Here is a 24,125-nt window from a genome sequence, read left to right as displayed (position 1 = left end):
GCGAGATAAACTCAAACAACAAAGGGCATGGGACACTAGTACCCGTTACCACCCTGAACTCACTCGAGGCCTCTTCATGAGGCAAAGACCTTTCGGGCTCTAAGCTAGGTCCAAACCCGAATCTGGCCACTGACTTTGCGTCTATCCTTCACCCGTACTTCAGACTCCAGTAGTTTTTTATTTAAATACCAAGACATTTGTATCGGAAGATCTGATGATACACGTGAGTCCCTGTTCCACCATATCTTTTGCGCGAGGTACAATGAGGCTATCAGCTTCTTCCGGTTACGTTCCTATGGTTTACCCTGAAATAGCAGAACAAATGTTCTCTGAGGAAGTAAATTGTTTAGAAAAAAAAATCACCACACTAATAACATCAACAGGCTACAGTTTCTGGAACAAGCCTTGTTGGTTGTCATACTAACATAACAGGGTCTTCCTGGAGGAATAATGGCCAAGCTTGAAAAGTTCACCTGCGGTGCGGCCTATATATGATCCGCAGACTCCACATTTATCGGTGAACTTGGTGCGCAGGGAACCGTTTCCAACCAAACTTAATAACCAGCATCCCACCAACATCGTCAGCACTACAAAACATACGCTCCTTTTCGTATAACAAGCAAACCATCTCGAAACGTAGACTAAGTAGACGAGAAGCAGAAAATAAGTTATTTTATACATAGCGACTTCTATATTTCTGTAACCCCTACAGAAGTTGTCGAAAATTATCTCTGAAGTCCTCGGAAAGGACAATTGCTATTAATACAAATACTATGTTATGTGCATTTACGTTATTTTACGTATTAAAATAAAAATTATGACCATCAAAGTTTACGGGGGTTATCTAAATATACCTAAACTCGGAATAAAATACTAATAATGTATATAAATACTAAAAACATTGATTCTGAATAGTAATATAGTAAGTTGTGACCAAAATAAATAATCAGTCTTGCGTGTATAGCGGTACGAGACTTCTTTCATACCCGCGCCACACCTCGGACACTGGCGCTCAAATATATAAAAGAGGCGCGTTCTTAGCACACAGTCTAAGCTCGTGTAGGTGAACGCGTACTATGCTTGTATTAGTGAAATATGACAGGTCGACTGTTCGCGTTTTTGACAGGCGGTAACTGTGAGGTAACCGAGAGGGGGTGGGCGGCACTTTCAGAGGGGAGCGGAAGTGGCCATACTGTACGATAGTACTCTTTATTATACTGTGCCCGCGCGGTTCACTTGCAATGCGTATAGTTCAAAAACTACTGAACGGATTTTAACGTTTTTTGTTTTATTTTGCAGATGATATTATCAGATTTTATTTAAATAAATAAAAATGTGACCATATCGTAGAAAAACTATTTGTAAATTTCGTGAGATTAAAAAAAAATTGAAAATTTCATATTTTTCTTATTATTCGGCCGCCATCTTTAATTTTTTTAAATGATTTTAATTTTTATATGAATAAATGTTTTAATACAAACTGATAGCCACCCCAACCATTAAAATCGGTGCAGCCGTTATGATTCCAAATTTTTTACATCATGTGCGAAAACGTCTTTCAAATCCGCGCGCTCCATTTGAAATGGGTATAGTTCAAAAACTACTCAACGGATTTTCATGATTTTTATTAGATTGTATAGATAATATTATCAGGTTTAATTTAAATACATACAAATGTGGCCATATCATAGAAAATTTATTGGTAAATTTCACGAGAATGAAAAAAAAAGTTTGAAAATTTCATATTTTTCTTATTATTCGGCCGCCATCTTATTTTTTTTATGACTTTATTTTTTTATATTAATAAGCGCTTCAATACGAACTGATAGACACCCCAACCATCAAAATCGGTGCAGCCGTTGTGATTCTATAAATTTTTAAAAATATGCGGCCGCCATTTTGGAAAATGTCCGCCATCTTGAATTCTAGTGGATGAAAATCGTGTTTCCTCGGATGAAATCATTTGTATTGGTCCCTAGTATCACTGTGCAAAGTGGCTTGCTTTCTGCATAAAATGCAGTTTTTTTCCGTAAGTGCGTTTTTACATTATCCGATCCGATATCCTATGATCTTGGATTTATTCTATTGAAATCCTTCCGACATCCGATATCGGATCGGATAATGTGAAAACGGACTAAGCTCTATGACTATAGGAACCACTAAAAATCAAGAAATAAATAAACTTAAAAAAAACCGCCTTCAAAAATAAGCGCATTAGAAAACACGGAGAAACTAAAAAGCAAAAAATAATAAACTTTTGAATTCAGATTTCTTATCGGATTGCAATAATCTAAACATCCAAATTATAAACAAATCAATTATTTTTGGAGTCGGGGCCAGCTTGCGTAAGGTTGGGTGGGGCAAACAGGCAATAGCAAGGGGAGGAACAGGGCTACTCTATAACATATATAAAAATCAATGAAATCGGAGGGGTGCAGTAGGGTATCTTTCCTTGTGAGCAGTGAAAAACTCGGTTTGCTGGCGAGATTTAAGCGGCTAAAAATAGTCGTCGTCCAAACGGTCTGTAGATGTGTTTTCGACAGTCACTGGCGCCGTAGTTTACGCATCACAAAATAGGCTTCGTCTAAATCCACCATAACGTATGCGTGGGTCGGCCGGGGCTGGCATCTTTTATGTAGGGTAGGGTTTTAAAGATCTATGTACGACACTGTAAATGACGAATAACACTTGATAGAAAACCACTTTAGTGCAAGCTCAAACAGACACCTAATACTTAAACAGAAGTAAATAAAACAAGTAATCTGTGTAACACTCAATATATTTCAAAAAAATACTATTTTGTAATACAAGTTACAGTTGAAAGTTAAAAAAACTGAATCAAATTTGAAGGCCTGAAGAAAATTGTCTAGTTTCTAAATTAATACTGTGGTATGTCAACAAACACATGTATTTTAATTTTTAGACATTTATCAATAAAAAAGAAAATTCTTTGTTATGGCTGTGTTGGTTTGTCTTCATAAATAAAAATCACAGAGAACAATGGCCCGCCAAGACGTTGTGCCAACCATGCATTCTTTACCACTGCTAACTTGAGTGAATCCACTGCAAATCTTGTATTGACTTTTTTAAAATTTGTATGTACAGCTCTTCCCATTCCTTCCAATATAATCAAATCAACTCCTCGCATTTTCATTTCAGTACATAGACCTGTTGAGTAATTGCATAACATATTGAATCATACAAGAACTGATGAAAGTAAATTTTTTTTCTATATAATACCTATAGTAGAACTTATATTTACCTATATTAATAGTCCTGAGATCGAGACAGGGTCCTCTTTGCCCACTTGATCTTACAACTAAATCTCCCAAAGCAAGTGCAGATGATATAACAGGACAAATTAACGCAGCCTGCTGCACTATGTCTTCAAGCTCAACATTAGTAACATCATTGAGAGCTGGCCACTCATTAGCACACAGAATAACAGAGGTGCCTCGCAGTATCAATGCACGCACAAATGGTAGAACTCCTAGAACTATGTCTACACCACTGTTGTCCACAAATATGGCTGCACAATGATGAACTGTAGTCTGAAAGAAAAGTAAATTGTTTCATGTAGGTGAATACTATTATATTGCTATAATGTGATATAAACAATGAAAATACCTCTAATTTATCCAGCCATTTATCAAGGCCATCATAAAGCCATGGTCTGTTTTGTATTTTTTGCAAAGCGCCATACAGTCCACAGTCTAAAATGGCAGCAACAGCCTGGGCTCCACAGTCAAACATGTTACCTGTTTTAACATAACAGTAAACACATATTAGCATAACACATCATACCTAGTTAACTTTAAGCCAATATAACCATCTTACCTGCTAGAACTCCCCTACAAAGCTCTACCCAACGCTGTCTGTCATTAGGTATTGCATCAATTTCAGCCAATCTTGATCTAAGCATAGCAAGCGCATTTTCATTATCATATTTCTTCTGTTGTTTCCACAAATCAAAGAACCCCTGAGAACGAAGGCATGTTTCGTTGATGTCAAGAAGTAATCTTATTGTCAACTGCCCATGAGCACTAAAATAATAAACAATACATTTAATACTTATATAATTAAAAAAATAACATAAAGAAAGTAATATGTTATAAAAATAAAACAAACATAAATACGATGTTCTAAGACTGACAACAAAGACAGTTATTTTATAGTACATGACATTTTATAAAGATTGTATTAACTTACAGTGGATTAATTCTCAGCTCTTTCAGGGCCTCCACGTAACATGTCTTGTATTTTAGTGCTCGTATTTCTACAGTCGGATCATCAGTGTTGGCTAGTGCGTAATTCACATTTCTTTCCACGAGTCTTTCGCAGGTGTTGAGCCAATATTCTCTAGCTTCATCGTCGACTAGCAAGTCCAAAGTATCTGGATTATATTTATCCGGTTCTTGCAAGATGTGAGATAGACCGAAGTGTTCCATTCTAGTATCACTTTTAAAATGAAAGCAATTCACAGCAATATGCACTATTTACAAAATACTAGTCTCATTTTTATCACTAAGCAAATATTTTACACAGCCTTTATCTTATCAAATGAAGTGGATCTATTTTTTTTCTTTTCTGTTTGACTTCTGTCTGTGACTTCACTGCGTTAGGTTTTTTTTTAGCATCACCTGCGTAAATGCTGGGAATGATTTGCCAGCATCAAGCTGTCATGTCCAAAGAGCATTGAATCACTACGTTTTAATAATGCTGAGAACTGAGAAATGTGAGAGATATATCACACATATATCAGCATTTAGACGATTTGCCCGAGTCAATGAGGAGGCACGCTGACATTTTATCCCGCCCGGCAGCGCCTGTGCAACTTGTGCAAGTGTCTACGTCTAGGCATGTCACTGTCATTCATATGTGACAGAGAGAAAAAACATATCATCTTCTCGCTCTCACGTATGGACTAATAGGGTGGCGCCATCTGTCACAACCTTTGAGTGTGGCTCCTCATTAGAGGAATAGACTGTTTAAGAAAACAGCTTTAACACCAAAAAATATACTGCAAGTACACTCGGGTGCAAAGAAATCGGACCACCCCAGCAATTTTAACATTTCTTCAATTTCTGTAAAAACTGTAAGCAACACCGCGATGTGTTATATACCAAATGAAAGCTACGGCTTTCCTTTACACATTCATATGCTTTTCAAAAGTTTCCGCCCAACATTTTCAGATTTTCAGGGCTTCGAACGTTGCTGCCCTAAAAATGCGTACTGGAGTTAAACTTATGCCTAACGGGAAAAGTGGGGTTGCAGGGAAAATAAGGAAAAATTAAAACAATTTTCAGCTTTTCAATAACGTGTATTGCCTCCTCTAGCCTTACGACAAACAATCATTCGGTTTTTCATTGACCTTATCAATTTCACCACGACGTCTTGAGGGATGCCCGCCCATTCTTCTTCAATCGCATGCCGCAACTGCAGCAAGGTTTCAGGGGCGGGATTTCTGGCCCGAACTCTTCTTTTCAACTCGTCCCATAGGTGCTCGATCGGGTTCAGGTCTGGACTTCGTGCTGGCCAATACATAACCTCGATGCCGACCTCCTCCAGGTACTCCTTAGTGATCCGGGCCGTATGTGGTCGAGCGTTATCTTGCATCAGGATGAACTCGTCGCCGATGTATCCCGCGAATGGGATCACGTGTTCATCCAGGATTTCCTCGATGTACCGACGAGCAGTCAAACCACCCGGATTTGGCCTGGTACCTGGCCCTGTGATGAAAACGATGTCCGTCTTCGCTTCCAAAGAAATTCCTCCCCAGACCATTATTGATCCTCCTCCATAGGCGACACGTTCTTCGATGCAGCATTGCGAAAACCGCTCTCCAGGTCTTCGGTAGACTTGTGTCCGCCCATCGTTGCCGAACAAAGTGATCTTGCACTCGTCAGAAAAAAGCACAGGCCTCCATTGCTGAACGGTCCAATTTTCATGTTCCCGAGCGAAGGCAAGTCGTGCAGTTCGGTGGTCTGGGGTGAGCTTTGGGCCATTGGCAGGTTTGTGAGCTGTCAATCCCTTCTCAAGAAGTCGTCTTCTGATGGTCCATCTGCTAACAACCACATTCCGGGTGTCTCGTAGCTTCTGCTGAAGCTGAACAGCATTCAGTCGACGGTTTCGCAGCGAGGATGTTACGATGAATCGGTCATCTCTCTCTGAAGTGATGCGATGTCTGCCTGATCCGGGTCTTCTGGAGAGAATGTGGTCGTTGAGGAACCTCTGGTACACACGTTGAACTGATGATTTCGATAGGTTGAGTTGGCGAGCCACTTCACGCTGACTAAGACCATTTTGCAACAGGGCAACTGCTTGGCCAGCTTCAGCCTCGGTGGTATCCATTTTTCTAAAGTTTTTCCGGGGCAATTCGATGAGAGCAGTATTCAAGATGACGTATCAATCAGGAATGATGCACACACATTGACAATTACTGGTTTTATGCCTAATTGCAAGTTCTTGTCAGTACATGTCCACAGTATAATAAAGAGTACTATCGTACAGTATGGCCACTTCCGCTCCCCTCTGAAAGTGCCGCCCACCCCCTCTCGGTTACCTCACAGTTACCGCCTGTCAAAAACGCGAACAGTCGACCTGTCATATTTCACTAATACAAGCATAGTACGCGTTCACCTACACGAGCTTAGACTGTGTGCTAAGAACGCGCCTCTTTTATATATTTGAGCGCCAGTGTCCGAGGTGTGACATGTCTCAACGAGACATTTGGAGGGGGCTTGAATTCCCCGCCCAAATTTTACTCAATATCCACCCCCACCCTTGAATATTGATGTCATTTGATAGGGCAGAAAATTATCTAACACGTGGTATTAAAATTATTTCAGTCACGCTTATAGTTTTTACACAAATTGAGAAAACGTTAAAAATGCTGAGGTGGTCCGATTTATTTGCACCCGAGTGTATTCTAAAGTCCTTCCGATACGACCTTCAAATCTTCAAGAAAAGAGCGTACACCCATCTTAAAGGCCGGCAACGCACCTCCAACACCTCTGGTGTTTCGGGTGTCCATGGGCGGCGGTGATCGCTTACATCAGGCGACCTGTCTGCTCGTTTGCCTCTTATCCCATAAAAAAAAAGTCAGGCTAGAAGATGAACTTATTATCTAATTCTGTACCTGTACATATATATTATACTACTCTTTGACTAAAACGTAGTGATTCAATGCTCTTGACCTAGACCATGCCTTTTTTAGGAGGGGAAGAATGCATTACGCATACAGTACCACTCGGGTGCGGGGAAGGACCCGAGTGGTTATGTGGGACTCAGGGCTAATGAGACCTCAAGTTTACCCACTAAACAACTCCCCCATCTTCTACCCCATTACATCCCACCAAATGTAGTGATTCAATGCTCTTTGCTGTAACGGTGGGCTGCTGGTACGCTCGCGCTTTACATCTACAAAACCACCAGCACCAGTCCGCTTTGCAGAGCATCACCTTCGGAGGCCCTTGATAGCCTCGTGTACTAGTGAACCGTATCCAGTACGGTCGACCTCTCAGGGACCGCGTGTGCAATGCATGGCAGGCGTCCCCGTGCCTGTCATCCTGCGATCAACCTACGGCACACCTACGGAGACAGGCGGCGGTCGTGTGCGACCCGTCTGCGTCGGACACGCTTGCGGCGCCGTTGGTCGGCCATTGGGGCGATCTCCCTAGCGCGTTCCGCCATTTCCTTCTGCTGCATGACCTCTTCGCAGAATATTTGTATCGCTTATCTAGACCTATATAGGTTTCATATTTCTGTGATCTAACTAGACTCATCCATCTCATACCAAAAATGCCAAAAATATGACAATCTTGACAAAATTTTGACATTTTCAAAAAATCGTTATCTGCGACGTCTATGCAGCCCGTAACGACAAAATATTATCGTTATTTTTAAATTTTTAACAGGCTCATATTCATATTCTCGTAAGTCCGCCGCATCATCAATATCATGGAACAAAATGTTTATTCTTTTTAAATGGGTTTTAGCATAAATGTTAACATATTATTAATACATTCATGTTTTAAATGCGAGACACCGAATAGTTAGTTTGTAACCGGCCTTATACAAGCCACGATCTCGGCGTCTCATTGGTCAATGAAACTATGGTCGAGCAGCTGCTTCAATTCAACTTCATTTTGTTGTTTATGGCTTGCTACATATCGGTGCTTGTCCTATCTGTTTCGTCAAGTTGAATTTTATTCTATAGTGTGCTGGAATTTTAAGATATGTGTTTGAAATGGATAAAACTGGTTCTATTCGAAAAAGACTGATTATCACGTAATGTACATTGTGATATAACATGTGTTAATAGGTTATTATAATTGGTGTTGTAAATGATTGATGTAACAAACCAGTGTTCAGCAAGATGGACGAATTGTCTAAGGGCATGACACAAACAGGAAGCGCCGCTACAACTGAAGAAATTGAACATAATAATGGTTAATATTTTTCATTTATTAATTATATCACTTTGATGTTTTACTACCTAAATAGTTATTTCCTTGGTCAGTAGAATTTTGTCTAAGGTACGCATTTATTTACGTGTAAACATCAACAGTTTTTTAGACATGTATTTTAACCGTTTTCTTTTAAGAGTTGTTCTACTATTCATATTTCCTTAAATTTTAACCGAATATTCTTAAAGAAGTGGTTAAGGTTTGCTAATTTTCTTCTACGTATAAATTAGAAAATAATAGATAAATGAATAATAATTTTATGATTATATTTTGCGCCTGTATGATAAAATAAAAATACTGATATTAAGATCAGCATTTATCAATCAGAGTTTATGGATGTACTGTTCTGATTCTGGCCTAATAAATGAATCATAATTTAATACAGTTAAAGCTTGAATGTTTACTATTAAAAAAGTGACACTTATTTTTTTTATTAACGTCAAATAGGGTGAATAGGGATGCCTAGGTGGTTAGGGACGAGGTTTAAAATGTGATTTGCCCTCCCATTTCCTAAAAAAATACTACACAAATTGTTTCATTCAACTGTTATTGATACACTTTGTGTAAGTAGATATTTAGTAAATGTCTGACAAATCACATTTTAAGTCTCGTCCCTATTCACCCCGACATCCCTAATCACCCCATTTGACTGTATATCGTAAGTAATTCTGCTTGGTTTGTATAGCAGGAGCTATACACAATCCAGAAGGAAGACAGTTTTAAACCACCATTTCTCCAGTCCGATAAAAGTGGTATTTACATGGAACAATTAAATGTTTGCCAAAATTATTTATTTATGAAATTCTGTTTGAATCTCAAGTAAATCTAGAATAATATTAAGATATTTGGGCACCTTCCTTTCTACCTTATTACTAATTTAGTATTCAGATCTTTATTCCATTTCACAAGATACCTTTGTACAGCTATTATGTACAACATTTAAATATCTGGCTGGGAGACCGAGGTTAGCTCCAAAAACATACAAAAACTGAAAAAAGTGTGTTTTTAACCCCCGACGCAAAAACGACAGGGTGTTATAAGTTTGATGTGTCTGTCTGTCTGTCTGTCTGTCTGTCTGTCCGTCTGTCTGTCTGTCTGTCTGTCTGTCTGTCTGTCTGTCTGTCTGTCTGTGTGTGTGTCTGTCTGTGGCATCGTAGCTCCCGAACGGATGAACCGATTTACATTTCATTTTTTTTGTCTGAAAGCTGAGTCAGTCGGGTGTGTTCTTAGCCATGTTTCATGAAAATCGGTCCACTATGTCGGGGTCGGGGTTTTTTCAAAATTTTAATTTTGTGGTTAGGTTATCCTAGATCAGGTTTTGCCCTAAAACTGAAAATCTCTTCGAAATTGTGCCTCTTTAGTCTCAGAAAAGTCTGCAAGAGTCTGTTTGGAAAGAGAAGAGTTGTAAAATGTATGGGGTACAAATACATTCCATGACTCTTCACTTTCCGAACAGAGTATAATACTATAACACTGATTAATGTTTTTTTTTGTTTTTATTGTTTTTGAACTGACTGATTGTGACAAAATATAGGAAGTGTAGTCAAATTCTATACACTATTTTCAATTTGATGATATTAAAATATCTTAAAATTAATCATGGTCTATGATAGTGGGTTTTGATTTAATAGGTGTTATTAGTTGAATGTCACTGTCTAATTCAATAAGATTGAACCTGTGTTTACTAGTGATATGACAGGATAACCTAATGTGACCTGGAACTGAGCATGATAATAAGAGACTACACAAAGTGACCTTGACTTTATTCCTACTAACTGCAATTTATTGTAATTGAAGCTGATTTACAGTGAATTTTTTAAGCATGAATCTGAAGACAAACTCACGAAACTATTTATCAAGGTTTTGTCTTATAAGGCTTTGACGTAGAGAGATCCTAATAATACATACCATCCAATTACTGCAAATACCAACTATTTATAAAAAAGTGATTTTGAGATAATGAGTTTCAATGTTTGAAGATTAAAACTCACTATCATCATAAGAATAAATCACTTTTTTGTCACATAGTATTTGCAATAATAGATGACCGGTCTGGCCTAGTCAGTTGTGACCCTGTCTGCTAAGCTGCAGTCCCTGGTTTGCTACCTGGTAAGGGCATTTATTTGTGTGATGAGCATATTTGTTCCGGAGTCATGGATGTGTACTATGTATGTAGTAGTATTTGTATATTATATGTTATTGTCTGAGTACACAACACAAGCTTTCTTAACCTTACCATGGGGCTTAGTCAATCTCAGTCTGTGTGAGAATATTTATTTATTAACCATCTATCTTTATATAACTTCATACTACCGGCAGTGACACAAGCATGGCTTGTTGAAATCAACTAAGCACTAAAAAGGTTAAGAATCAAAAGCATCAAATTTCTGCATGAAGACAATTTAAAATGAAGATTTTTGGATTGATACTTATTTGATAAGTAGACTATTATTTGAAGTTACTAGTTTGTTTATATTCATATAAACAATATGGTGCTAGTAAACGACAATATAATATAATATATATAACTAATATTATTCACATATTGTGATCACAAGATACCAATGCACTTCAGCCATAAGTGTAGAGTTATTCAGCATCCTTAAAATAAACTATAAAAAAAACCATTCACATTCAGTCATACATAATTATGTTTAGTGGTTTAAAAATTTGGTTTGTATGTATGTTTTATTTACATTATTATAAGTGGTCAGGTCAACAGTTCTTATTCTGCGTATTAAATAATAATATCTTCTGACGTGTTATGTTTTAATTAAAACTATAGGTAAATGTGGTGTGGTGGCCGTTGACGAGCGCCGCTTTTGCAGATGGCGTAAAGCGTAGTCCACGGCTCGCACGCCAACTATGCTAGCTTTGGTAGATCAACTGCGGGCATACTTTGGTGGAGGATGTGAGTGCGCATGCGGCTGCCGCATGTCGTGTGCTCTACTTCATTCACCTCACAGTTTTATTAAATTTGAATCATTTAACAATCAGGTGTTGCGTGACCCTAAGTTATATACTGTGTAGCATTTATCAACTTATTGTTATTCCATTAGACACCGTGGGAAGTAAGTCGCATATAAACACAAGATCTTATTCGCGTTTTAAATTGTCTAACCAACTGATCGTTACATTGTTCCTTGATGCTGATTTGAAGAGACAATTATATTTTCCTGTGATTAATGCACTAACAGTCTCTTGCCATCCGCTTCCGGTATACCTATAAAATTTCTTACATTGGTTGAATTTGATTCTTCTTATGTATAAATATGCTAGATCTAGCTGCTGCTTCAAGACAATTCTATGTTATACCCTAGTTTCTTCCCTACTATAATAACAGTTGCCACAAGTCGTGTTTCTGTATGTTATTCCCACTGACCCATTGTTACCATCAAGTCATCATTACATACTAAATGATATGAAAACCTCTGTCATTATTGTGTGGTAGGCTAGTGGGGTGGGGAAGAATTCATCGTAGTCTTCCAAATCTCGCAATTTCATTATTAAAACACTTATCAAATATCATTTAAGCTTAGTTGGTTATCATGTTTTCTCATACACATGTAAAAGTCGTAATAATAAACTCATCTAATTCCATTAACTCTCAAATAGTCCTTACACACCCTGGTGGGTGCTGCTCTGCGTGCGTCCCATGACACGAGCAATGGCAGCATCCGCTCGGTGTAACCCTTACATTTCATTAAAGTGTCAAAAGGGCGTCTACGCGAAGGCTTCGGCTCCGCGCACGCCTATCAAAGGTCGTGCACACCTTGTCCTATGATGGGAAAGACCTCATCTAATCTAAGTAGGTCCCAAATACTAAATTACATTTTGTGTGAGGCCTGTTTGTTGCGTTGCAATTCTTAAACAAAATAGGCAAAATTAACATAGAGTGTAGGTCGCTGTGACGTGCATAGTCTGTAAATATTTACGTATACAAAAAAAGTATTTCGCGTCCCCACTCCCCAACGTCATTAGCGTATGAGTACAATTCGCGCTTTTTTTTGTGCATTGACATTGCTAATGATGATTTTGAATAAGAATTAGAATTTTATGTTGTACCTAGTACAGATTTAGATAGATTTGTCGTGTGTGTTCTTGAGTGTTATTTTAAACGCGTATTAGTTTAATTTAACGTGAAATGCAACACCGGCAGCATAGCTGTGAGTGCGGCAGGCTGGTGTCAGGCATGCCAAGAGCGGGTGCTCCCTGTGTCGCAATGTGACTCAGCGGCCCTGAACCAGTAACGCGGGAGCGCGTCCCGAGAGGTCACGCACGAGATACGTAAACCATGTTTCTTCGACCATGGTACGAAGTGGGTAGTTTATTAGAAATGTCAGGAATTTCACTCCTAAGGAATATCAATATCAGACATTTCGGACTTTACCCAACAGGATATTTTATCTCGATATTAGTGTAAGATTGGTTGGGATTTCTCTTTGAAAGGACGAAGGAAAAAGAAAAAAAATACACTTATTTATAGTAACTACTTCTTTATAACACTTGAAATTTAATTGTGTAGTCGTGTCGAATGTTAGAAATTAAGTTCTCAAATCACGATCAAGTCGGAAATTGCTGTTATTCGCTACGTGCACGACTGGTGCTGTCCTCATTTTGTGGGCTTTTCCATGTTAAATTGTGTGGTGTCAAATTAGTTACAACAGCTGCCGCTAGCCTTATTATTAGGCTTGATTTAGACGGTGTGCGAACTCGCATGCGATTTTAGTTACATTGCGGGCTGTTGAGAGTGTTGAGGTTACATATAACTTAGCACAGCCATCAAATACCGTAATGTATTAAACTCGTATGTCTAAATGGGCCCTTAATGTTGACCATGCCCATAAGATGATATGCAATTGTGACAATCAGCGCCACTCTGTCACGCACGTTGCCAATAGATGTATGGAAGTCGTTTGTCGGCGTCTCCCAGTGTGTCACTTTCTATGTTCTAAATCTCTTTGATACCTACTGTATAGGAAGAGACTATCTATCAAGTAACTGTAAATCGTACTAGGGCTGCCACTACTGCCGATACTCGTATATCATAAAAAATAAAATTAACTGGACATATCATATTACTATTTTGGTTAATTAAACCTCGTTGTTAAGTCGCATCTGTTTAATAGTTATTTGTTATACAAGAGTGCAAAGTTGTATTTTAACGCCGAGTGTGGAATTGATAAACGAGCAAGCGAAAGGATTCTATAGTTGAACCACGAGCGAAGCGAGTGGTTCGAGAATAGAATCCTGAGCTTGCGAGTTTTTCAATACACGAGAAGTAAAATACATTTGCACTCGTGTGTAACACAAAACTTTTCCCCTCACTATAGCGAGGAAACTACAACGCAAAAAATGCGTTTATCACTGCTTCCAGTAGTTCCACAGGTGGTAAATCATCTTTATTACTATATTCACCTACTTTTATCAATTTTAAAGCAGTTAATTTGACTTTATTCAAGGTCAAATTACTTTACCCACTAGTGGATAAAATGCGTTTTTACCCGCTGGTATTAAAGGACAAAACACGTGTTTCCGAGCTAGTGAGGGGAAAAATATAATACGTGTTAAATATATGTTAAGTTATTATTTTGTAAAATGTATGAATATTTGCTTATACTGGAATTATGTATAACATTATTATGTAATCCATATAAATCATAACAAACATCTATATAAATTATTTGTTTTTTGTATGTTCCCCTGAGGGAAAAGGACCCGCTATAAAGCGCACATTACACAGCACAGATAGTAGTGTATATATTGAAGTAAGCAATATGTTTTGTGGTCTCGGCAGGCTCTCCGTGGCCAGTAGTGTATGTGAGCGAGTCGTGCCTGGAGTGCGAGCGCGTGCGCGCCGCGTGCGAGCGGCTGGGGCCGGTGCAGCCGGCGCCGGCGCCCGACGCGCTGCCGCAGTCGCCGCAGGCGCCGCAGCCCCTCTCCTACTTCGTCACCAAACCCTTCGAGGGAGAACTCTTCGATGCAGCACATAGAGCCAAATACAGGTCAGTTCTACAATCTACGTACCTACGTAGTTTTGTCAACATTGGACGGTGAAAATTCTTATAGGTAATAAAGCGCGCATTCCCCAAACATTGTGCCAGCTATTGTTTGTCAACATCCCGATTTTATATTTTCAGTCGTAATGAACGCCACAAACTGGTGCACAATCATTACTCATAAACGTACACTAAAGTAATCAAGCCCATAAAGTTCGTTTGTCCCTTTCTATCACACCAATACGTCGGAAAGGGACAAACGAACTTTATCGGCTTAATAACTTTAGTGTACGTTTATGAATAGGGGGTTGGTGTTTTCTAGAGAATTGGTTTAATTGTGTGCGGGGGCACAGTATCCTCGTATAGCGTTTAAATCTTTTTTTTCCGTAGCCAAAATGTTTCAAACGATTTTTAACCCCCGACGCAAAAACGAAGGGGTGTTATAAGTTTGACGTGTCTGTCTGTGTGTATGTCTGTCTGACCGTCTGTCTGTCCGTCTGTCTGTCTGTCTGTCTGTTTGTCTGGAGGAGCCGACATAGTGTGGTCACCCTACATGATACATTTCTATGAGAAAAGTTATGTCTGAATATCTTTAAAACCAGACAACGAATATAAAATATTAGATGGTGGATATTTAGTAAAAAAATTTACTAAATGTTGAAGTACTTTCGAGTGTCTGTGGTGCTACAAATCTTTAGATATTTACATTTTTAACTTTCTCAAAACGTGTGGACTGAGTGAGCACTTACAAAAATTTATTATAAAAAAACCTGACACGTTAGTGGTTCGTTTTGTATTTTACAAATTCCCATTTCACTTTTACTAAACTATACACATATAATAGCGGTCTAAATCTTATGTTTTTCATCAAAATTCGGCTTTTCAAAAGTGTGAGGATTGAGTGAGCATAAGAAACTATTTGTAAAAAAATAAATACGTTACTAGGTGATCTAAAATTTATAGAGGTAGATTGGCATAATTTTTACTAAATGTTAGTATATAAATATTATATGTTAAATGAATACATTCACTGTTTTCGTTGGTAGTTTGTGAGAACTGAGTGAGCACATCTTAATGACTGTATCTTTTGATTTATCTTTTTACAAATTCAGAGATTCGTTTTACAATTGTTTTAGAACTTTTACTAAATGATCAGCATAATTTTTTTTATTTTCGGAAGGTGCTCACTCAATCCACACGCACACTACATCTTATACTTTTAAACGAGCAATTCTTGTATATTTATTTATTTATTTGTATATACCGACGATCTCGGAAACCGCTCTAACGATTTCGCTGAAATTTGTTATGTGGGGGTTTTCGGGGGTAAAAAATCGATCTAGCCGTAGCCTTAGATCCCGGAAAACGCGAATTTTCGAGTTTTCATGAGTTTTTCTTTCGCGTTAGTAAACGTAAAATAAATATGGTCGTTAATTTCGCCGCGCGCGCATCGATTCCGCTTAGCTCAGTCGTACAAGGTCGGTCTAATGTACGCAGATAGATCGTAGGTGTCAGGGTTTCGAATCCCGGCCAGAAATTAAGTTTTTGTTTTTTGTTTTTGCATTTACGTATAAGAGTTTTTTTTTATCTAAAGACGTGATATATTAAAATAGAACCGAGCGAAGCTCGGTCGCCCAGATATTAGTTACTATACTCTGTCAACCAAGTCTGTCAGTAAATAAGAACAAAGAAAACTATAGGCATCCTTTTCTTTAGGGTGCTAGAGAAAAGGATACCTATAGTTTTCTTAGTTCTTATTTACTCACAGACTTGTTTGACAGAATATAATTTGTCTTTTCACTGACTGTGTGTCACTATGTCGGCGATTTTTTCAAAATTTAATTTTGTGGTTAGGTTATTTCCAAAGTAGTAACGTTATTTCATTACAAAGAAGTTTTCCCCTCACTAGCTCGGAAACACGTGTTTTGTCCTTCAATACCAGCAGGTAAAAACGCATTTTATCCACTCGTAGGTAAAGTAATTTGACCTTGAATAAAGTAAAATTAACTGCTTTAAAATTGATAAAAGTAGGTGGATCTAGTAATAAAGATGATTTACCACCTGTGGAACTACTGGAAGCAGTGATAAACGCATTTTTTGCGTTGTAGTTTCTTCGCTATAGTGAGGGGAAAAGTTTTGTGTTACACTCGGGTGCAAATGTATTTTACTTCTCGTGTGTTAAAAAACTCGCAAGTTCAGGATTCTATTCTCGAACCACTCGCTTCGCTCGTGGTTCAACTATAGAATCCTTTCACTTGCTCATTTTTCAATTCCACACTCGGCGTTAAAATACAACTTTGCCCCCTTGTATAACAAATAACTATTAAACGCTTGTGAAAATTTCATAATGCACACTAATATTATAAATGGGAAAGTGTGTGTGTGTGTCTGTTTGTTTGTCCGTCTTTCACGGCAAAACGGAGCGACGAATTGACGTGAATTAGTGGAGATAGTTGAAGGGATGGAAAGTGACGTAGGCTACTTTTTGTTTCTTTTTAAGTCCCCACTTTCCTAAAGTGGGGGGGTGGAAGTTTGTATGGAGCATTCCGCAATTTTCGAATTTAACGCGAGCGAAGCCGCGGGCAAAGGCTAGTTATTTATATTTCTTTGATCAATTAAATTGTAGATAGTCATCTATTGATTAATAAATTTCCAGAATAAAGTATACTTAGTCAAATCAGCTTCTTTTTAAGAACTGTCAAAACGAATTTGTAAGATTTGCAAATATTCTTAAATTAATATGAAATCGTGTCGAGTCGAGTGACGTCACGATCAACTCGGTTACTTTATATCTTTCTATTAGCCCTCGTATATCCTATACCTACAACTCAGCCGGCCAGCTTCATTGCGCAACCTGTGATCGCATTTTCAAAACCAAGTTTGGCTTCGCAAGCCACATCAGAGCGTTCCATGCTCTGAATTTGAATCAATAACCGTTGGAGGAGTCGCCGTCGCCAGACACGGCGAGGAGGACTAGGTATATCTTTCTATTCGACTAGTTAAATAGAACATTATCTGATGTGCATGGTTTAAAATACATCTTTTATTTTAAGTACAGGCAAGTTCCCTATTATTATTATTATAGAAGCTTTTCTATTTAACGTAAGGTTTAGTACCGTTTGGTAGCCAAAATTTCGTAACCGGCTACAAACCGGGAATCTTGATTCCCATTTTGTAGCCAGTTACGTATTGGGCGAGAGTACTGATATTGAAGAAATATTTATATTACAAAAAACTTGCATACGAATACTGGCAAATATTACGGTACCGGACAGTTGCAGACCCTATTTTATCAAGTATAAAATTATGACAGTAACTTCAATGTACATTTTCGAAATTTGTAAGTTCGTTAGAAAATATCCAAGTCTTTTTCCAAAAATAGCCGACCGTCCTCGACGGTACGAGAGTAGGCACAAACATAACCTGGCGCCACCGGAACGTTCAGAACTACACATACACAAAACAAGCCCAAAAATGATGGCATCAAAATATATATATATTATATATATATATATTATATATATATTATGTATATATATATATATCATTGTATATTACTGACTCTGTAACTGTGTCTCTTTTGTTTCCTTTATGTAAATAAAGCTTATACATACATACATACATATATATAATAAACTTAGTGACGATATTAAAACTCAGACATCACACAAACAATTTAATAACGAATTGAAGAATTTATTACTAAGTAAGTACTATAAACTTAATGATTTTTTGGATGAAAAGAATGATGATAATGAATGCTATTAGTTTTAGTTCAAATTTACACACGCCAATTTAATTAATATAATTTTAATCTTATTTTTATTTTCTTACCCTCTTAATTGAATATTCTGTGACATATTATCTATTTTGGTATACGTAGCAACTTCAAGTGACATTCATAATTTTAATTCTTTTTTGACATACCTACCTTTATGTCCTATTTCATTGTTTCCTATTATATACTTTTACATAATTACCTTGTTAAATTCAATATTGTAATATTATAATCGATTCAATACCTAGCATAATTTAGATTTAAGACTTGCTGTACCCTGTCAGGGTCCATGTGAAACCAATATAAATATGTAACACCTAGATGTAACCATGGATGCAATAAAGAAATTATGAATTATGAATTATGAGTAGTACCGTTTGGTAACTAAGTTTTGTAACTGGCTACAGAACGGGAATACAAAATTCCCTGTTTGTAGCTGGTTACGTATTGGGCCCGAGTTACTGATCGGAGTTTCTACCAAATCGAAGCTAGGACGGTGTACACTGCTGGATCCAGCGCATTTTTCTTTCGGTCTGCTGATCCAGCAGCCAGCGCTGGATCCAGCGCTGCGGATCCAGCGCTGCGGAGTAAAAAAATCTGCAATAAAATGCGTAATTAACTTCAATAAACTTATTTTACGTCATGTTTAAAACGGTTCCGCGTTCCCGCGCGTAGCCCGTGGCCGCTTAGCACAAAATAATTCTATTTCGCTACAATTGTGTGTTTTTTTCAAAAACGTAAGTAGTTTAAAACTGTATTATAACTACTGAAGATCTCAAAATGTATTTATAGTATTTAATTATTTACTGTTACCGCAAAATTTCTTTTAATTTTCAACTTATGTTTAGATCAGAATATTGATTGATGTTTGTCTACGTATAATATACCTACTTAGAGGTTTATTTTTTCATAAATATTAAGTAAGTTAAACTAAGTACTAGTAAGTAAATTAGTAATTTTCAATGTGAACTAGTGAATGCCCAAATGTTGTGCCAAAAAAGCAGGCCATGTCTGGTTGATAGCATTATTTATGTACCTACTTATTGTAGTACCTTCGCATCATCGTTGTTACACTTTTAATGACTTTTTTATTTATGTAGATTGCTATAAGGATTAAAAATGGTTACAAAAACTAATGTCAACTTTTTACAAATGAATTTTAATTTTTCTTCCCTGTTAGAAGGGAGCAAAGTAGCAGTTTTCTGTTCATGGACTATGTTGGCAGTATAATCATATATGACAGAGTCCAGTTAGGGTCGACGACGAGCGAAACGAGGAGGAGCGTGTTAGGTTGACCGTGAGGAAATGAAATGTAATAACAATAAATTAAAAAATATTCTTGTAAAAAGAGTAAGTAGGTAACTATTTAAAAATACGTATAAATATATACGTAAGTAAAATACGTAATTGCATCCCTGTCAATAAATTTAGAAGTTCATAGGAGACTCAGTATTGCATATTTTTCGAAATACGCCATAGATATTGTCGGTGTTCAATAAAACATTTGGTATATGCAATAAACAACTAGTTGTATATTACGTCAAGTAAAACATAAGATAACTATGAAACTGGGCGGTAAACAGCTTCGAAAACTTCAAATCACCAGGAACAGATGGAATATACCCAGCCCTACTAAAATGGGGAGGACACAAATTAATAAAACACCTATCAAACTTACTATGTAGTTGCATAGCATTCAGATACATACCGCAGAAATGGAGGGAAGTAAAAGTAATTTTTCTACCCAAACCAGGCAAAACGGACTATACAGACCCTAAGTCATTCAGACCAATCAGCCTTACATCTTTCATGCTAAAAACACTGGAAAGACTATGTGACAAAGAGCTCAAAGAAACAGCACTAAAGAAAATACAAATCCACCCAAACCAACATGCCTACAGTCAAGGTAAATCAACAGACTCAGCGCTACATGCTGTAGTGAGTAACATAGAAAATGCGCTAGCTATGAAAAACTCATGTCTGGGAACCTTCATTGACATAGAGGGAGCCTTTGATAAGACCAATTTCAGCAGCATTAAACAAGCACTACAAAGGCATGGAACAAATCCACTCATGATTGAATGGATAATGAATATGTTAAGACAGAGAAGAATAAAACTATCTGAAAGTCAGGACCACCAGGCACTAGTCATGAGGGGATGCCCCCAAGGAGGGGTACTGTCGCCACTACTCTGGAACTTGGTGGTAAATGACTTGATAACAAAACTGAACGAAAAGCACTTTATAACCATAGGATATGCAGATGACTTAGTCATACTAATCAGCGGCCTGGTAATCAGTACACTGTGCAATCTCACACAGACAGCACTGAAAATAGTAGAGAAATGGTGCACGGAGAATGACCTATCGGTAAACCCTAAAAAGACCGACACAATTCTCTTCACATATAAACGGAAATTGGGTATATACGAAATGCCGACACTATTTGGCACACGACTGACACTTTCAAAAGAGGTGAAATATCTAGGCATAATCCTCGACGACAAACTCAACTGGAGCAAACACCTAGAACAAAAACTGAACAAAGCAACAGTGGCTTTCTGGCAATGCCGAAGGATGGTGGGCAAGAAATGGGGCCTTGCCCCCCACATCATACTGTGGCTATACAAAATGGTAATAATGCCAATGATCAGCTATGGAGCTATTGTATGGTGGCCCCGCACCCAGCTGACTACAGCAATAGATAAGCTGAACAAAACACAACGACTAGCATGTGTAGCAACGACGGGTTGTATGAGGACTACTCCAACCGCAGCGTTAGAAATAATGCTAGGACTCCTACCACTACACATATATATACAAAAGGAAGCGGCAGCCACAGCCCTCCGACTGAAAGATCTAACCTTATGGACAAAACTAAACTCATCACACAAAAAAATCTATGGAGACATGATCTCAAAACTGCCGATGCTAGAAGCGCCAGTGGACAAACTACCTAAAACCACGGTCTTCTGCAAAAATTATACGATATCGCTAACAGAAGATCCAAAAGAAGGACTGCACCAAACAAACCTAAGAATATTCACAGACGGATCAAAAACAAAAGAGGGAACAGGGTGTGGAGTCTTCTCAGAAGACTTAAACATACACATATCCAAACCCCTAGGTGAACACAGCACGGTATTCCAAGCTGAATGTGTGGGTATAATAGAAGCTTGCAATGCCATAAAAAGACGACAGGTAAAACATGAAAACATACTAATATTATCAGACAGCAAATCAGTGCTTCAGGCACTAGACAGCGAAAAACTTACCTCGAAACTAATACTAGAATGTCATCAAAGCCTCACTGAAGTGTGCGAAGAAGACAACAAAGTAACAATACAATGGATAAAGGGGCACAGTGGATCAAGAGGGAATGATGCAGCGGATGAACTGGCCCGAGAAGGATCAGACACACCGGCATATGGACCTGAACCCATCATACCCCTACCAGTATCATACAGGAAAAACCAACTTATGCAACACCACAAAGAATTACACAACAAATACTGGGTTGAATTAGACACATGTAGACAAACCAAAGAAATTCTTGCTGTACCTAATACGAAGCTCACAAAAATCCTACTCAGAACACCCAGACACCAACTGCGCAAAATAGTAGGATTAATGACAGGACACAACACACTGAAAAAACACCTCAATAACATAGGTATAACCGATAGCCCCATGTGCAGAGCGTGCATGGAAGCAGAAGAAACCACCAAACACTTTCTTCTAGAGTGTAAACAGGTAGAAGTATATAGGAACAAGTACCTAGGTACGATTTGTAGAGGAGCTGGGGTGGCTAGAGTAGTGCTACCTCGTCAAATTCACGCAAAATAGGCACAATAGTTGTCGACTTGCGGAAAATGCCCAACAAAACTAACTAACTAAACTATGAAAGTTTGTTTTTTAAAAAAAGGCCTTTTGAAAAACACTAAAAACGGCCAAGTTGGTAGGTAAATGCAAGGTTGGCAAATTAAAAAAAAAAACAATATGATAATTTGGGAATTGAACATTCGGCGGAATTTCCGCGAAACGTGCGTTGGGAAGTGATATTCGGTCATACAATTTTCGGAGATAAATAAGAGAACCGTTTCAAGTTTTTTTTTTTATATATTATGCTGACAAAATTGCGCGTTTTCATCCTTCCTTTCACTATTTCAAATAATTTTAGTAATAACAGCCCTATAGTAGAGCAAAATGTAATTTTTTTTTGGCATTTTTTCTACCTGCTGGATCCGCGCTGGATCCAGCTGGATTGGCACCGATCCAGCAAAAATCCAGCTGGATTGAAAATACTGCTGGATTGCAATCCCTAATTATATGAAATTACGTTAATAAAATATACTATTTTTACGTAGTTTCATCCTCATCAGAACAGGACCCATAAAATTACATAGCAACTACCATACATAGGTACATGGTATTGGCGCTCAATTTCCGCATATTGTAAAATCCGCAAATTCAAAAAATAATATGGATCTAAAGAAATAATTGAATCTGGTCACACAATTTCGGACATAGAAAAGCAAATTGACCGAGTAACAGTAGTTTCGGTACTTTCGGTGTCTTCGCTGTCGCTTCGGTCAATGATGATGGTTCTGTTTCTCGTTATATGTTGTACCTATGTTAAAGCTATCAAGGCCCAAGTGGTAAACCTAATAAAAGTAATAAACATATAAGGTGTACCAAAATAGTGTGGGGTTCGTTTAGGATAGGTTTCTTATAAGTAAAAACTTTGGTTACAAGAGACATGTTACATTTTCGGTCAAAAAGTTGAATCACACATACATAACTCTAAACCACACATAAAGTTAAAAGGAGGAAAGCTATTATAATAAATTAATTAATAATTATGTAAGTACAAAATTATTAATGGTTTGTTTAATATTTTCCATAAAGACAGGGAGAAAAATAGAGACCGTTTGTATAGAGAAGTAGTCTACTATATCTTAATTAGAAAACGGGACTTGATTAAGTTCGTAGCGGTTTTTTGGATCAAAATAAGACTGTACTAAATTAATCCAGTAATATGTATTAGGCCTTTCTCGAGGGTTTTTAATCGATGAAAACCGTGAATTTTCACTTTCGCCACATGAAACGAACGTAGGTCTAAAATGTATTTAAAAATATTGTGCGTATAAAAAGAACGTATGCATTCATAATGCTTAAAATATGAAATTTACTCCAAAAAATCTGCAATATCATGGTTAGAGTATCGACACTATCGCTTATATTCTTAAGAGGCTACAGGAGCGAAAATGCTAAAATGGAAAGGAGCCCCCCCTTTCAATTTGGGAATTTTAGATAAATATACTAGTGTTATTAACTAGATTTATCGAAAAAAAAATTGTCTATTAAGAACAACTTAAAAGATATTGCGAAAAAATCTTTAAAATCGAAGTTCCGCTCTCGACTGTTTCCTCCATCAAAACTTAATCAATCGTAACGAAATTTGAGAATCTTAACAACAATGAAATAATCCGTGTCGGACGGTTTAGTTTTTTTGGCTAATTGTTAATTGTTAAAAACCAATTTTGAATACCATACCTTTTTTGCGCCATAATCAATAAAGCCGTTTTTGGAAAATTTTGATGGGCTCTAGCGTCTTTAAAAATAAGAATATCAAAAAAATCAAAACGGTCCGACACAGATAAATATTATAATATACTGTGTTGAAAAAATCATTGCTCTATCGTTAAAAACCAGGGAGGAAATAGTCGAGAGCGTTTGTATGGAGAATTGACCCCTCCTGTATTGTCTTAATTAGTTCAATTACCTAATTTATTAATATCCATGATATCCGCGCTCATAGGCGCGCACATGTCGCTCACGCTTTTTCTCACTGAGAAAGAAAAGAACGTGAACTCACTG

General features: G+C 37.5%; 2 protein-coding genes across 3 annotated transcripts in view; one reads left to right on the top strand and one right to left on the bottom strand.

Annotated features, from left to right (window-relative positions):
* Positions 1 to 2,761: 2,761 nt before the first annotated feature.
* On the bottom strand, positions 2,762 to 4,792 carry LOC125241165 (4'-phosphopantetheine phosphatase). The gene is made up of 5 exons (XM_048149510.1): positions 4,210 to 4,792; positions 3,838 to 4,043; positions 3,628 to 3,758; positions 3,263 to 3,551; positions 2,762 to 3,168 (listed from the first exon to the last, which is right to left on the bottom strand). The coding sequence occupies exons 1-5, from the start codon at positions 4,446 to 4,448 to the stop codon at positions 2,954 to 2,956; spliced, it is 1,080 nt and encodes a 359-aa protein (XP_048005467.1). The 5' UTR covers positions 4,449 to 4,792; the 3' UTR covers positions 2,762 to 2,953.
* Positions 4,793 to 8,183: 3,391 nt separating this feature from the next.
* Positions 8,184 to 24,125, top strand: part of LOC125241123 (protein ECT2) — a 65,310-nt gene continuing 49,368 nt past the window's right edge. For both annotated transcript variants that reach the window (XM_048149458.1, XM_048149454.1), the window contains exons 1-2: positions 8,184 to 8,450; positions 14,266 to 14,473. In XM_048149458.1, coding sequence (XP_048005415.1) covers positions 8,378 to 8,450; positions 14,266 to 14,473 — 281 coding nt within the window. In that variant the 5' untranslated portion in view covers positions 8,184 to 8,377. The remainder of the gene's footprint in view (positions 8,451 to 14,265; positions 14,474 to 24,125) is intronic.

This window comes from Leguminivora glycinivorella, chromosome Z (genome assembly GCF_023078275.1).
Source record: "Leguminivora glycinivorella isolate SPB_JAAS2020 chromosome Z, LegGlyc_1.1, whole genome shotgun sequence".
Lineage (NCBI taxonomy): Eukaryota > Metazoa > Arthropoda > Insecta > Lepidoptera > Tortricidae > Leguminivora > Leguminivora glycinivorella.
This window is presented reverse-complemented; position numbering and strand designations above follow the sequence as displayed.